Raw genomic sequence first — 17,311 nt, forward strand, 5'->3', positions numbered from 1 at the left:
TGATTTGGGGTTACACATGGCTATTCAGTAAGATAGCTTGCAATGCTTACGTTGACAGGTTCTGCTACTTAAACGTTAGCGTAGCACTATACATCGAAAGCCAGAGAGCTCGCCCCATAAAATCACAACAAAGAAAAGTAACACAAACAATATGAATAAAAATCTATTATCCCATACCTTCGTACTATCCGGGGGACTGGGCGTGTTCGTTTGGCAGCCCCTTTCTTTTCGTGAGATTGTCTAATAGCCAGCTAGTTAGCTAGCTACCTAGAGAGGAATGAGAAACAGCGTACTAACTAGCTAGCAAGCTAGCTCTGACTTCATCGCACCGTCTGGGTCACTCCCTAACAAATCGGCAACTTCCACTCCTCCGGCACCGTCAGCGTCACTGCAGTGCAGCGCTGGCTAGCATTGGTCTCTCACACTGTCCCAGAACAACATGAGCAATTAGCGCGATGATACTTCCCTAGAGACTGCCAAACTCGTCGGAACCCGACCCCGTTTATACTACCGAATACATGCTGTATGTATACCCAGCGTTCACGTTTAAAACGGCATGCGTCTCTCGTTGTAACAAATAACTTTTGCCTGCGTCCCTTTAAATCCAAGATGTCCGCCCTTGTGACTGTGTATGTTCCCAAAAGCCCCAGCGCGGGTTTATGGAATGACGTTTTGTTATTAGATTGTTTGGTTTTCAAGGAGCGCCCATTTAATGTCCTTGACAGTTAGTATGACTGCTGTTTTTTTGTTGCTAAATGTTTTAATCAGATATTAATGGTAAAGATCAGCTGTATGTGTGGTTACTCTTGTAGCGCGCGACAGCTATTCCAAATATTTAGCTAAATAATAGCTGAAATAGTTCTCTGTCGCTCCATCTCTATAACACACTAACACACACACACGCACACACACGATTACATATCTAAATTGCAAAGGAATGTGAATAAATGTACTATTGCACAGCCCTCGTACAGTTGTTGTAAAAGGAACATGTGGCTTTCCTTATGCAATATCGACATTACAATGAACAAAGGGTATTACAATCTGAATCACAATGTAGATTGTCCATGGTAGATGTCCTAGATGAAATCATCTTTAAATTTTTGTTGTTAACATTTCGAGATTATGCAGGAGATGCTTCACCTGGCGATTAGGCTGCCACTTTCTCTTTTACTCTGCTGCCCTCATGTGATGGAGACGTGTAGTGTAATTCATATTGTTCAGATTCTGCCATGTGTGCTTTGTTTTCATTATTTATTGCATAACATAATGCACGGCTCTCCTCAGATCTTACCAACTGCACTCATTAAATGAGTCCCGAAGATGCCTTTTCTCTGTTCAATATGCTGTCTCTGCTGGGGTAACCAAATACCATGTTTTGGGCCAGCCCCTGTTTCCTCTCTTACCCTTTCTATAGACCCTCTTATTGTTTACTTGGCCTCTCCTATTGCAGACAATGCACAACAATTCTCTCTCTTCGCCCTTCTAATTCCTCAGTTTCCTCTACAGTTTTGATGTGTATATCAATCTTTTCCTTTATGATGTGTTCCCACAATTTCTACCTTTAGCAGTAAGTGTGCATGCAGCAACTGTTAGTGAAATAGTAATGATTTAACATTGCTGCATGTCGGGCTGTACACACTGACAAGCAGCCATTGTATAAGAGCTTGCTGCAGTGAGGTGAAGAGGAAAAAAATGGGTGTGTGGTTGCAGTGAGGGAACAATTTTTACTTCCAGAGGTATGTAATTTCATTTAATAAATGGTGGGCTGTTTGCTGTAAAAGATAAATAACTGTTTTTGTTTTTTTAGACATGTCTGCTCACAGGTTGATTAAAGTAATAAATAGTTCTCAGTTCCAGTATGTATCAGATAAACATGTCATACAGGAAAAAGCAAACCCCCCCCCCCCCCCCCCCCCCCCCCCCAAATTCTTGTTTTACAGGCAGGTTTTCAGTAATATTTTAAATAAATTTATATTTATTTTATTAATTTACATTCATTTTATTTATTTCTCCAAGTTTTACTTTCACATTGAACAATCAAAACACTGGTGACTTCAGACCATGAAATAGTTTGTATTAATAGCTCAGTAATAAAAGTGTATTTGTCTGGAAAACACTGCTGATTTTATCAGTTATCAGCAATACTTTGGTCATTCTGAGCAAAAAAAAAAAAAAATTACAGTGTTTGATCCAAATCAGCAATAGCTCCCATCCCCTAATAGCTAATGACAGTGGTCTGATGACACTGTCTGGTGGACCTGCAGCCAAATATATGCAATGTTGTGTTGTCAGTGGAATTCCACCTGCAATACCCGATGCTTCTGACAATGGATCTATAATATTGGTTAACAGTGAATGCCATTGAACGAGGACGTAAGAGAACAATGTTGATGCGGTAGCACTGGCAGCACTGATAAGACCAGTACTGGTAAACCCTGGCTTACCACCACAACACCACGTACCTTTTCCTCGCCCTTGTACAGCAACACAACCATGTATACACGCAATGCAGATATTAATAAGATAAAATGTAATCCCTTGCAAAAAGGAAACATCGAAATAAAGACAAAGGCAACGTGATTTATCGACAACGATTCAAAACTATCCATTTATCCTATGGATAGTTGAGCGGTGTCAGTCGTCTTAGAAACACAGACAACTCTGTCCAAAACGACTGTGACCGAATCGCGAGTGTTCACGACGACCGCGAAAACACCACCCTCTCTTCCTCATAAACGGCTACGTCACGGCAGCCATTTCGGCCCTTGTTTACAACGTCAGAGGCAGCGACGCACGCGTTCCCTTTTCATCGGGTGGCGTTGCTTGTTAGCGGTGTAGTTCCATTTCTACTTTAACTCTTATTTTATTTTACACTGAACTATAGCCATGGCAGCAGCTGCGGTACCGGTAAGGAAGCGACTCCTGAAAGAGGAGGACATGACCAAAATTGAGTTTGAAACTAGTGAGGAGGTCGACGTTACTCCTACATTTGATACGATGGGCTTACGAGAGGACTTACTCCGTGGGATCTACGCTTACGGTAAATCCGAGGATTTGGCGGAGAAAGTAGGCCGGCCTGTAAACGTAGCAGCCAGCTACGTTTAGGTTGTTGTGATAGCTGCGATTCGGCTAAATAGCTATTTTGCAGCTACATGCCTCGTTCTCAGGTTATGAATAACACTGATGGGGTAGATGTTTCGTAGTTTATTTGGCTAGCTAGCTAACAAACCGGCGTTGACGGATGTTAGCTAAGCAGCTCTTTGCTAGCATGCTAACTAACTGTATAGTGGTGGTTTAGTAGGCCGTGCGTTGCCGCCTTGTTTCACTTGTGATTCGTACCCACATACATTAGCTAGCCAGGTAAACGGAATTAGTTTACTACTTACATTTAGTTAGGCTAATATTCGGGATGTTCTTTGCCTCGAGAATAGAAAGCAGACTAACTAACTAACTATTAGCCCTTCCGTCGACATCAAAGGCTGGTTCAGTTATGGAGGAGGCAAGATGGCTAACTGGGCACATCAGTCTCAGTGGTTTGCATGGCTAGTTAACATTAGTAATTATACAGTCGATTAGACTATGATGTAGCTTAGCATTGACTGATGAAGTTACTGGTTAGCATAGCTTTGCAATCAGGCCTGTCGCCGTATCGTTACCTGTCGGTTACCGGTGGCTACCTAATTAAACATCAAAGCGTCTTAAAATAACTGGCAACTTAGATTTTTAACAGTTTTTTTTTAAAAAAACATTTTACGTTTGACGGTTGTAGGCATTTGTTACATGATTGTTGTTAGATTGCTATAATGTGATTGTTATATGGTAGCTAGTTAGTAACATTACAGTAGTTGTTGAGCTATGTCTAAACTGGCCTTTGCTTATCAGCCAAACTAAATCTGTTCTATCTCGCAGGTTTTGAGAAGCCATCCGCTATTCAACAGAGAGCAATTAAACAAATCATCAAAGGCAGAGATGTAATTGCACAGTAAGTATTGTAACGTCAGAGCAAGTACGTTAGTCTGTCCTAAGGAGTTAGAATATATTGTTTAATCGGTGTGTGCGGTAAATAATGCCCCTGTTCTGTAGGATGCTGGATAAAGCCATCGCCTGTCTGTTTATTATAGGTCGCAGTCCGGGACGGGAAAGACCGCCACTTTCTGCGTTTCAGTTCTGCAATGCTTGGATATCCAGGTATGCTTGTCATTGTCTCGAATAATAAGTAATATGCATGTACGTCTTGCATCGTTTTAAAATTTAGTTATGTCTGGCACCAATACTACTGAACTAGTCCTGCATGGAATTTGTCCAATCTCAATCACAATTTTTGTTCCTGTATAAATTATACATATAAATAAACAAACACTTGGCGTTATGAACTCGGTGTGAATTTCTTGTGAAATATGCGCACAGATGCACAAAGAAGAAAATTCTCTGAAACGTACCCAGTTCTGTTCTTTTGGCTTGCAAGCTGTAAATCATATGCCAAAGTGTTGGTCTATAGATGCTAATTCAGTTATATGACAGTACAGTTCAGTTCCTATCACAGCCTGCTTAGTGTTCCCAGTATCATACTGTCACATTTTGGGAATTTGCACTTGAGATATAAACTGTATACGAATTTGTAGTTATTTTAATGTACTGTAAGTTACAGCACAGCTATCTGTATGAATACTATAGCCAGTTAATTAGATGCTTCTTGATATTATTTAAGTATGGGTAGATGACCCTGCATTTGGCATTGCATTTAATCTGTTCATATGTTTCGCAGGTGCGGGAAACCCAAGCACTGATTTTGGCACCAACCAGAGAATTGGCAGGACAGATCCAAAAGGTGTGACTCAATTTGTATATTTTTTCCATTGTCCTTCGCACTTCACAAGAGTAGTGCCAAACATTCAGCTGTAGTTGTGACTACAAGCACCGGTGTGTTTGAAATTATGATATTAAAATGCTTATTTTATGCTCAGATGTTTCCCAGCCCGCTTGACTGGAAAGTGAATTGTGAGGCTGCCCACTCCCACCAGTGTTGTTTGTGACTCTACTTGGCTCTTGCCCAATGAATGTAGACGTACGGTTTTGCCACGCTCATGAAACCAGCCTCGTCTTGTTTGTACCAAAAGGATTGACTGATTCATATTCAAGCAAACCTGCAAAGATGGCATGTGCATGTTCATTTGATAGGTTCAGTCCTCGTGTAAATGCACTGGAAATTTGTCAGTTGTACAGCGTGCCTTACCTTCATGGTAAATGTGGAAACTGGAAAAAAAGAGTGATTATTTACATTTACATTTATTCATTTGGCAGACGCTTTTATCCAAAGCGACTTACATAGGTTACAGTTCTTTACAATGCTATCCATTTATACAGCTGGATATTTACTGAGGCAATTGTGGGTTAAGTACCTTGCCCAAGGGTACAGCAGCAGTGTCCCAGCGGGGATCGAACCGGCAACCTTTCGGTTACGAGTCCTGCTCCTTTACCACTATGCTACACATAGTAGCATGATTACACATGATTATCATTTAGTTCTGTTTTCACGTAACCAAAGAGAATCCTTGTATTGTCTCCTTAAGCTTCATTCTCATGCACTCCTGTGCAATTAAACCCTTGAAAGACATTTAACACACACGATCCCCTCCAGGTACTTCTGGCTCTGGGTGACTACATGAATGTCCAGTGCCATTCCTGTATTGGTGGGACCAATGTGGGGGAGGACATCAGGAAGCTGGACTACGGGCAGCATGTGGTGGCAGGGACTCCTGGCCGTGTCTTTGGTGAGATCTGCACGGCCGAACCGGACACCTTTGCAGCAGCCGTCCCCCGTCAAATGCGCCAGCAGCAGTGCTTTGATGGAATCTGTGGTGATTTGTCGTTTTTTTTTTTCCCTCCCTCAGACATGATACGGAGGAGGAGCCTGAGGACCCGGGCCATCAAGATGCTGGTGCTGGATGAAGCCGACGAAATGTTGAACAAAGGTACAGCCTTCCTCACAAAGGCCCGACCACAGTTTGAGTCAGAGTGGCAGAACTGACGCCAGACAGAAACGCCTATTCTCTATTTTGCTCGGTTTATACATTGCGTTACATTAGGTTGCGGCCATTTAGCAGATGCTCTTATCCAGAGCAACTTACATAGGTTACAGTTTTATCCATTTATACAGGTGGATATTTACTAAAGCAATTGTGGGTTAAGTACCTGGCCCAAGGGTGCAACAGCAGTGCCCCAGCAAGGAGTCGAACCAGCGACCTTTTGGTTACGAGCCCTGTTCCTTTACACTGCACCATACTGCTGCCTAAGTGGTGTATGTTCAAGTTTGCTGGCCTATGAGAGTGGAAGAAGGAATTTCTGTTGGATTAGAATGGCCACTATTCTCACCTGTGTTAAACATCTGTTTTTGCATCCCTTCCTGGCTGCAGGTTTCAAGGAGCAGATCTACGATGTCTACAGGTATCTGCCCCCCGCCACCCAGGTGTGTCTGATCAGCGCCACGCTGCCCCACGAGATCCTGGAGATGACCAACAAGTTCATGACGGACCCCATCCGCATCCTGGTCAAGCGGTAAGGTCTTGCTCCACCCCGCGACAGAACTGCAGGGAACGTCTCTTCAAACAATTTATCAGTGTGTGACATTATGATTCTGTACACCAGCATGCTGCTTGTTTATGGTGTGGTAATCCTCATAGAACGACTCAGAAGTTACTGGACTTGTGCTGCTGTTGACATTTAGTTGCATTCTCCCGCAGTGATGAGTTGACGCTGGAAGGCATCAAGCAGTTCTTCGTGGCCGTGGAGCGGGAGGAGTGGAAGTTCGACACGTTGTGCGACCTGTACGACACCCTCACCATCACACAGGCGGTGATTTTCTGCAACACAAAGCGAAAGGTCAGAGCTCCCTCGTGTCCTGCCAGCTGTCGGATATTCTCAATGTGGGCCCGTGAGCCAAGAGTTTCGACGTCAGAGTGTCATAAAGTTGTTTAACGGTTAAACATTAACAGTAAGCCTTTACGCTGTGCCTTTTATCCAAATTTGTGAGGTGAAACCCTGAATTCACCAGCATCTCGCTGCTTCAGAAGTTGTGCTGAAGTTGCCTCTGGTTGAGCTCTCACCATGACTTGGACCCAGGGAGGTACTCATTTTCACACCGCTGGGCATGTAAATTTACCTGTAGTGTCCTTGCAGGTGGACTGGCTGACTGAGAAGATGAGGGAGGCTAACTTCACAGTGTCGTCCATGCATGGAGACATGCCACAGAAGGAGAGAGAGTCCATCATGAAGGAGTTCAGATCTGGGGCCAGGTATGCAAGCAAAGCTGGAGATGCATTTTCACACTTACTTTTCACACAGCCATTTTCTCAATATGTCTGTCAGTCAAGGTCCCAGCCATTAAGTGTAGATTTAGTTATAGAGTAGAAGGGAGGTGGATTTGACTCTATGAATAGGCTTTTTCTACAGTTGTGCTTAAATGTAGCTTTTGCATGCATTCAGATCAGTATATGCAGGGTGATTTCCAATATAATGTTTATAATTCACTTAATACAAATACAATACAAATACAATAAATACAGTGTCTGTGCAACTTAGAATTAAAGTTAATGCAATTTGATTTGGAAACAGAATGTTCATAGCTCAAGTTAAAATGTGTTGTATTCAAATTTTGAATACTACACTTTGTTAAATTATATTTTGCAGGAAAGAATTGTGTGCTTGGAGCACTCTTCCAGCGGTACCAAGGGCATTAACTTGTTTCAACATGACTGAAAGAATGATTATATATAAAAGCGGACTGAGAAAGATGATTGTGAACAGACTGTGTGTGTGTGTGTGTGTGTGTGTGTGTGTGTGTGTGTGTGTGTGTGTGTGGGGTTCTGCGTGGTCTTCATTGAAAAACACTTTTTTTTACCCAAGCAAAATTGACTGGATCAATGCAGCACTCATTTGAGATCTGACATAGACATTCACCGTTTTATGGGAACATCGTTATGTGCTGCCTGTTTATTTCACGTGGGCTTTGTAATCGGGGTGATTTATCCATGAAGTCCAATTTGTGTCCTGCATAACCGAGGTGACTGTGGTTGTGTTTTTGTCCCGTAGCCGAGTCCTGATCTCCACAGACGTGTGGGCCAGGGGGCTGGACGTCCCACAGGTGTCCCTCATCATCAACTACGACCTGCCCAACAACAGAGAGTTGTACATTCACAGGTACACCTCCGTTTCCATCCTCTGTACAAATCCAAGCGGCGCTGTCGGATGGTCAGGCTTGTTCTTGGTGGGGCGGCTCTTTTGTCCATAAGTTGTTGTGTTGTTGTGTGCAGGGTTGTTTTGGAGCATTTTCACATTTTGGCTCCTGATTACATCTTAACAGTCTTAACCTCCTTTTGTAGCCCAGTTGCAAAAGCACTGCTGTAGCTATTCAGTTTTGTCTTATGTTGCAGTTGCCAATATTTGTCAGGTTTGTCTTTCGACAGTGTTATAGAGGTAGGACATAGGGAATGATAAGGAATGTTGGGGCCAATGCTAGAACGGTTGCCGATGGTTCAAATACATGTTTGGGTGAAAACAAAATTGCATCAAACCTCAAGCCCTGACTAAATGTTGCCGTTCTTGCAGAATTGGTCGATCAGGACGCTATGGGCGTAAGGGTGTGGCCATCAACTTTGTGAAGAACGATGACATCCGCATCCTTCGCGACATTGAGCAGTACTATTCCACGCAGATTGATGAAATGCCGATGAACGGTAATTTTTCCTTTAAAACGTTCGGTGACCTCTGAGCCTAGAATTTCAAGTCCGTGTTCTCCCCTGCCTTCATCAAACCAATCAGCACCTCCTTTCCTTACCCCCCTCCCCTGTCAGCCCCTCCCTTTTCTTAGCCCCCCCCCCTCCCTAACAGGCCCACCCTTTGTATTCAGGCTTGCTCTTTCTGGCAGAGCGGGGGTGGGCTGCTTCGTACACGAATGCTTGTTCGTTGAAAATTAGCTGCTGTGAAATGTTGGAATTCCAACTGACCGTGTTACCACGTGTCATTCTGACATCTGAAAAATACTTCATTGATAGCCAAGAGGCAATTGTGAATTAACATCCTATCCACATTTTAATTTTCACTAGACTGAACTGTACTATTTTGAGACAGGTGCATCATGAATTACATCACTGTTCTGACCTAATTATTCTTTCTCTTTTAGTTGCTGACCTGATCTAAGGGAGAGATGCTCGAAGCAGAAAAACATCTTAGAAGACCGTTTTTGTTCTGGACCTTTTTCGTAGGAATTCCTGTTTTATTTTGCTTGTGTTTTTATGATTATATTCGGAAGACCCACCAGATTGTCCCTGGATGACGTGTTCTTTACATATTGGCTAATGCTTAATGTCATTACACATTTGTAAATAAAGCAATTGGTTTGCCAATTTTCCTCATTATGTGTGTGGATTGTCAATTATTGTAAATGCAAATTTGTTTTTTCCATGTTATGAACTGAGCTGTATAAATGTGAAATTCATTGTGCACTGTTTTCAAGACATGTCTCGGGATGTTAGATAGTCTTTACATATTGCATTTACTCATTTGACAGACACTTCTATCCAAAGCGACTTACAAGTGAGGCAGAGTACAACACAAGCAAAAAGCCATATAAGGAGTCAACAATATTAGAAGTGCTGCGTTGCCAAGATTCGACAGTTGGCCGTACAAGGTACAAGCTAGTTGGTAGAGATTCGAGTGCATGAAACCATAGATTTGATTTTTTTTTTAAGGAAAACAGTTTAAGACACAAGAATTCAGTGGTAGTGTTTCAGGTGTTCAGGTGAGCTTAGAAGAGCTGTGTCCTCAGATGTTTCTGGAAGATAGTGAGGGACTCAATGGATGAAGAGTGGAAAGTCATTCCACCATCGGGACAACAGCAGAGAAAGTTCTGGACAGTGATTTTGTGCTGGGACCACCAGGTGCCATTCGGTAGCAGAGCATAGTAGTCAGGAGGAAACGTACAGTATGAAATGCACAATGGACCTTTTCCTGTTGAGGATGCTGTTCCCTTATACGTGCTGCTTCACTCGCACCACATATGGTCTTAAGGCTTGCCTCCTCAAATGTGATGTATTACTGAATGGCATCTACACATAGTGCTACAGGTGCAGTTTTTGGCATAGATGGAAGTTCATGCGAAGGAGAAAGGCATTGGGCTGAAGTTGCTCAACTTGTCCAAGTGAGGAAGTCCAGTTCAGCCTTTTCTGGCTGACATCCTTTTTATTCACCAGTCCAGTGGCAGCTAAAGTAGCCATCTGACACATTTTGAAGCAGACAAAATGACTTTTTTAAAATCTTTTAGCACGTCTTTTGACATTTAATTTACGCTAAGGGGTTAAAACATGAACAGTTCACATACATTTGCCCTAATAAGCCTTTCATGCTCCATATTGAAAACGATGTGACTGTTGTGGTTTTCTGAATTTTTCCCTTCAGGCATCAATAAAGGCCTTACCTTCTCCTGGTCTTCTATCATTAGCTTCTTTTGTTTCTGCTGGGTGTATTTGATGCAAGTTTATACAAAAACAACATTCATAAATCACAGCAATGCATCATTCATTGTGTTAAATTATGACTGATTATGCCTAATGTTTAATGTTTTTGCATGAATCTTGTTATTCTTGTTTTTGGTCGTTTTGGCCATATTCTTGGCTAATGTTCAATGCATCTCCAGTCTCATCTACATCTCATTCACCCAGTCTGAGTTTAGCAGTATAGCACACGTGCATCAGCTGCTGTATTACTCAAGACTACAGACCAGAGATGTCAACTCCAGTATTTGAAGGCAGGAGTCTTGCAGGCTTTAAGAATCACCTTTCAACTAGAAACCATTTCCACTCAGAATACCAGTCAGCTCAGTTGTATTTAATATGGCACCCTTCCTAGCACACATGGTCACACAATGCTTTTCTGCTACTGGATGCAAAGTCATAGTCATATGATAACTCAGAGTCGGTGTCAAGGGGGGGCATTCGCGGGCCATGCTTCCCCAAATGAGTTATTGTGCCCCCCCACCCCCTCTCCTCTCTCACAGGCCAGGCCTTTGTCACCAAACTTTGTGTTTTATTAATTAATTTATATTTAAAATATTAAAAGTGAAAACCTTTTTGCTAAATGAAATGAAATAAAAACAAAAACAAGAAAAGAAAAAAACACACCCTGTTGGTCATATATGCATAAGGTCACATTTGGGGAAGTAGTAGTATGCTCATTGGTCTGGTGCTTTGGTGCTACTGGTTTGGTCTGTTGTCATTACGACAAGATAAGCGTGCGCATAACATAGAGTTAGCATTAGCAAGTCAGACAGCGCTAAGCGAGAGAGAGAGAGAAAGACGTGTCACGTGGCTTGCACGTAGGCTATATTTTGTGCAGTGTGGATACACAGTGCAGACTGTGTGTGCGTGTGTGTGTGTGTGTGTGTGGGTGAGTGAAAGAGAGAGACATTGAAGCATGTTTTGAAATTGGAACTGGGTTGGTGTGTTGGTTGTTGACGGCAAACTCATTATCAATTTACATCATAGATTGAGTTCTCAAACGGTAGTTTGTGCCCCCCTCGCGGTTACCCTAGTGCCCCCCTGTTAGATTTGTCCTGGCACGGACTCTGTGATGACTTAAAGCAGTGAGGGGGGAAGAAAAGGAGGTCCACTTGTTTGGTGTTCAGAACTAGAAATCTATCCATGCAACAGAGTGAGTGGTACACAAATGAGGGTGACTTCAGGAAGATGGAGCCAGAGGACAAATAAAGCATTGTTAGCACAGGCAGAAGTGAAATACCCTTATGATAAAATGTACTGCATGATATGCAACCATGCCCATACTGACAAATTGTGTTTATCAGAATCTCAACAAAAACTGTATAAAGACACCACTACATATACCAATTGTACATTCTCCATATGTCAGTGCATATACATTTTTATCTAGCAATAGCTTTGCCACTCAAACCATTTTTATTTCTATGACAATAACAAGCAATTTAAGCGAAATATTTCAAACACACTAACGAGACATGGACTCTAAACTACTACCTAATGTTTCCTTTATTTGTTCTTCTAACCTGGACTTATGGTTTCTCTTTTCATGTAGGGGGATTTTTGGTCTTTCAAAGCTGTGGTTAAACTGAAATGTGGTGAAGCGCCAGAATTTGAATAAAGATGGAAGTGTATAGGATAGTACATATGCCATGTTTACTAAATCTTTTACATTACATTATTGGCATTTAGCAGACACTCTTACCTAGAGTGACTTACATCAATTACAGGTTTTACAATGTTGTCCATTTGTACAGCTGGATATTTACTGAGGCAATTGTGGGTTAAGTACCTTGCCCAAGGGTACAGCAGCAGTGTCCTTGTGGGGCATTGTGGAGCAACCTTTCGGTTACGAATCCTACTCCTTAACCAATATGCTACACTGCTGCCCTGAATTACACTACTTTTTAATTTTTTTCAGTATCTTCTTTTATGCCTTCCACCTACATTGCCACCCTTTTAGAATTACTAATTATCCATGAAGCTTGCTTCTCTTAAACACCCTCTACACTTTTATGTTTAACACTCTTAAACATAATGGGCACAATCCTCTACTCATGAAAAAAAATGACTTTTCACTAGACATCTCCCACCGCACACCAGTGAAACAAGCTTAGACTGGACAATAGACTCATCTCCACTCACTTCACCTGAGGGACTGTCAGGTGCCTCAAAATTTGGAAGTGGGTGCTAATAAGTGGCAGGATGAAGAGCACCTGACTGACGTAATTTGGTCATTGTTAACCAGTGAATGCCTAGCTTCAAGCTCCTGGCCTGCACCCTGACTTTATATTTAAAAGCCTTCAGTAAACAAGCACGTGAGCCACTCAAAACTGAAACTTAAAATCTGTAGGACTCAAAGGAAGTATTTCCAAGAGTATCCGAAGCTGGTTTCAGCATGGAGTTCAGAGCTATAATAAGATATCACACCTGAGCTGGGTGTTGTAGGAACTGGGAATCCCCCAAGTATTGGTGTTGAGACCTCTGCGTTTTCTCAAGCATATTAATAACCTTGATTAAAAAAAATTGGCTGAATATAGATAAAAGTTATGATTATACAAAACCATAGGCATGTGATTTAGTGCACTGATTTTCAATCCTGCTCCCGGGGCCCCCCCTGCTCTGCACGTTTTCCATCTTTCCCTGCTCTACCTACCTGACTGAACTCATCAGTGGCACTTTTGATTAGCTGAGTACACCTGATTTAATGAAGCAGCAAGGATGCATAGAAAATATGCAAGACAGGGGGGCTCCAGGAGTAGGACTGAGAAACACTGGTTTAGTGGCTACAAAAAATAGAATATTTAAATAAAACCACTGAAACGTAACATTAATAAATACAGCATTGTGAATTTTGGCAAAAATGTAAAGTATAAATACTTTGATAAAAAAAACCTACACTGTGTAATATGAAAAAGATGTGTTGTGGGTGTTAGTGGTAGTAGATCCAACTCTCTTAGGGACTCAAGAATGCGCTGTAACAGTTAAAGACCAATAGCATGCAGGGGTATATAGCTAAAAGTATGGAATACAAATCAGGGAGGTTTTGGTAAAATTACAATGCCTCAGATACATTTCAAATACTATGATCAGTTTTGGTAATCAGTTTTGCATTTAAAATGACGAAACCCTACACAAGGTACAGAGAAGGGCAACAAGACTAGTCCCAGGTCTTAAACATATGTCTTATGAAAGGAGAATTAAATTCCATAATCTATGAATGGGGATTGTTATGACCAGACTCCTGCCAAAGGTGACTACAGGCAGTCACAGGACAATTAGCAGGATAAATATTCTGCACATAAAAGTAAATCAACCCGGTGTTTGGTCCAGCCAGACGGATGACACAGTGGCAAAGTGCTTCAAAGTTTAACTGCCTAGATAGTATTTATGCGGGTCAGAGGAAAGATGGGTGAAGAGATAGCAGTGCACAGGAATTTCAGAAAGAGTGGTTTGAGAGAGGGAAGAAGGTAATGAGGGGCAGAGAAAAGATGGGTTTTGGAGATCAGTGCGCAAAAGAATGAAGTAAAACGGTGGGGACCAGCCAGTCTGCAATAGACTGTCGGAATGGCTCCGCCGTCCAATCCAAAACAACAAAACTATAAAATAAATGCAACAAAATGCACCACCGTCTCACAGACTATATACACATGGTAGCACTTCAACTCAATATGAGAGAACGAATAGATTTTCACAATATACCATGCTGGTACTCACAGTAATCCCCGATGTCTGTGCTTGCCGCCATAGTCCTTCAAAATACCTGAGGTGCACACCTTCGTGCACCCGTGACCCTTACGTCATGTTACCCATAACCCCTACTTTCGTGCACCCTTTACCCGACGTCATGTGGCATACCCGTAACAGGATGTGAAGTATTAAAAGTTTTAAAGTTGATTAATATAGTGCTTTACTGAAGCTATTACAGGGCAGTTTCTGTCAGCAATCTAGAGGCAAAAGTAGATTATTGACTACTTTTAGCCAATTTCTATTTCAGCAAATATGAACAGGAATTTGGAATAACTTGCCATCAGATCTTAGGAACATTCAAGAAACCCTAGGATTATTCAAGACCAAACTGGCTATATACTGGTTATGGTTTCACTAGTTCTAACAACATCATTAGGGGCCAAGCACCGAAGGTGCTGGAACCCTATTGTAATTGTTAGTTTTCTTATTATTATTATACATCTGCCATGGGAGTCTATGGCAGCCCATAGATCCGTTCATACGCTTTTTATGAAATTTGGCACACTCACAGAGGACAGTCCTAGCTGTCCACTCACCAATTTTGGGGTCAGTCAATCAAGCCCTCTAGCGCCACCATTAGGTCAAAGTTCAGCTGACATTTTTGGCCATAACTCCTGACCCTGTTGGAATTTTTTCAAAAATCCAAGTCCAAAGCACCCATTGCCGTCAAAGTCCGCCATATTGAATTTTCCAATTTTACAAAAACTTTTTTCGCTACTCCTCCTACAAATTTTGTCCAATCTTTACCAAATTTGGTACATATCATCTTCAGACCACGCCTCACAAAAGCTCAAAATCCAAATATTTTAGATATTCCAAAGTGTTCGCCCATAACATTCAAATGAGTTTGACATCAAAGACACCAAACAGGAAGTGAGGTCATATCTCGGCAATGCTTTGGTGTCTTCACACCAAACTTAGTATATGGACTTCCTACACAGTCCTGAGAGTGTCCAAGAAGCTTTGTGTTATTTTACCACTAGGTGGCGCTATAACTAAAACAATTGAATTTCTGCTCATAATTTTTCATGTCTGTAGCTTAGAATTATGATTTTTTTCTTTTGATTCTTTGGGTCATGTCAAGTTGAACAGCAACAGATTATTCAATTCTAAAGAAATAGGGGTAGATATGTCCACAGGGGTTTCTCATCTCACCATTCTCAGCCGCCTGCAAGTCCATCAGTTGACCTCAATGGAGAGTCACCTATCCTCCTGCAATTGCCAACTCCTCTGCGTGCTGTGACTTTCAATGCAAAAAACAGCTATTGACTGCATGCAGGTGTACCAGAGGACTGCACTCATTTCACGTCAGTGCAATTGCATGAATGCACAAGTTGTTGCGGTGGGAACAGCTCACTATGACATACAATTAGAGATTCCAAAACAGGGATGTATAAAACATTTAAAAACACTGAATGGCAGACCATTTTTCGTATATCTGTTCACACAAATGGAGAAAACGTGCTTTGTAAATGTAAACACATTTTGTAAAAGCTTTTATTAGAAACATTGACGCGTTTCTGCAGTGTACCTTATGGGGTAAAATCATAATATGCAGACGGATCTATTAAATAAGCGTACCAAACGTGGACAGAGATGCACACATTATATACATGATGGAAGAAGGAATGCAGTGATGCAATTCTACACCAGCTGCAGCAAAACTAAACTCATTCATACCTAAATGACTTACATAATGCAAAATTCATGCAATCTGAAACAGAATGAATGGAATTTTACATATTATAATACGTGTCAGCCAGCTGTAACACCTGCAGAGAATCTAAACAGAACCAGCATCTAAAAGTGGTGGTACGCATGGATGATTTTAGTCAGACGTGTATGGATATGCTAAGGCTACCTGTGCAAGACAGACAAAAGGTGAGATGTATTAGGGGTACAGGAGTAAACTTAAGATAGAAATGGTAGACAAATAAGAACAAGGAGTAGAAAATAGTACAAGTTTGGATATGTGAAGCAGCCTGAAAAGTTAAAATGAGGTGGGACGGTACAGTAGTGAATGTTTGCAAGGGCAAAGATCTTAGGAATCATGTATTCCTGTAAAAAAAACCTCAAAAACTTCTCAACTCCCAGTACTTTAAGCATGAGATATGCCTTGCTAAACTGAAACCTGAATAACAGCCCACCTGCTCTGGTATTTGAATGCCTACTTTTCAACCTGTCTAGTAAAGCAGATAAGCCCTCATTTTCATCTGTAGTTATCCAATATACATTTGATATGTTTACACAGACATTTATGAAATATGGATGTTTATTTTGCATTCGCATCTGTCTACACAGCAACTACAGAGATATGCATTTGGCCTGTTTTTGGTGATGTGCCACTGTTCTGACAACACGCATAAACCCATCACTTACTTCCACAGACTGCACTAGATTCTGCTTTGTGTCTTCCAATGTCATGCAAAAAGTATCGAGCCACAAGAAATGAGCTCACGTGTGGCTGAAATCGTTTCAGACACCGAGCACACGCATGGCTTCAGAGCCACTTCTCAATCACAGCACTCTGATCATTTTTGAGCCAAACTTGTAGCAGAAGAGCTGCCTGGAGGGTAATACACCGAGCTCCATGCTGTGTGACCTCATATCTCTTCCTCCTCAGCTGACACCGCTGCAGGGACTCTGAACACTGCTTTTGCAAGCACTGATCTGCACCGATTCATCCTGTTTGGAATTATTAGATGAATGAAAAAAGGTCACCCTCAAGTTACCACTTTAAAGATGAAAACTCAAGACAAATGGTGCAAAATTATAACCATGTCAGTGTCTTTCCTCTTTAAAAAAACTTCAAGAAAATGAATTTCTGGAGATGTGGAAACAGACTTCACTGCTGAATGACCTCCCCCAATCCTAATTCCTTCAGTAGGAATCCAGTACAGAATGTTCAGGCATTTGCTGATTGTTCATGGTCCTTTGCGAGAAAGGTTTTCATTGAACGAAGAGAACATGTACAAAATGGCAGAAAATGTCAAGCGGTTGTCAGTGTAAAC

General features: G+C 41.7%; 1 protein-coding gene across 1 annotated transcript; it reads left to right on the plus strand.

Moving 5' to 3' along the window:
* The first annotated feature begins 2,781 nt into the window (after positions 1-2,781).
* On the plus strand, positions 2,782-9,389 carry eif4a3 (eukaryotic translation initiation factor 4A3). Its single transcript, XM_036528299.1, has 12 exons — positions 2,782-3,043; positions 3,913-3,985; positions 4,125-4,191; positions 4,769-4,831; positions 5,642-5,774; positions 5,895-5,975; positions 6,417-6,558; positions 6,744-6,882; positions 7,180-7,295; positions 8,092-8,199; positions 8,608-8,735; positions 9,182-9,389. The coding sequence occupies exons 1-12, from the start codon at positions 2,890-2,892 to the stop codon at positions 9,196-9,198; spliced, it is 1,221 nt and encodes a 406-aa protein (XP_036384192.1). The 5' UTR covers positions 2,782-2,889; the 3' UTR covers positions 9,199-9,389.
* The last annotated feature ends 7,922 nt before the right edge of the window (positions 9,390-17,311 follow it).

The sequence above is a fragment of the Megalops cyprinoides genome, chromosome 1 (assembly GCF_013368585.1).
Source record: "Megalops cyprinoides isolate fMegCyp1 chromosome 1, fMegCyp1.pri, whole genome shotgun sequence".
NCBI classification, from domain to species: domain Eukaryota; kingdom Metazoa; phylum Chordata; class Actinopteri; order Elopiformes; family Megalopidae; genus Megalops; species Megalops cyprinoides.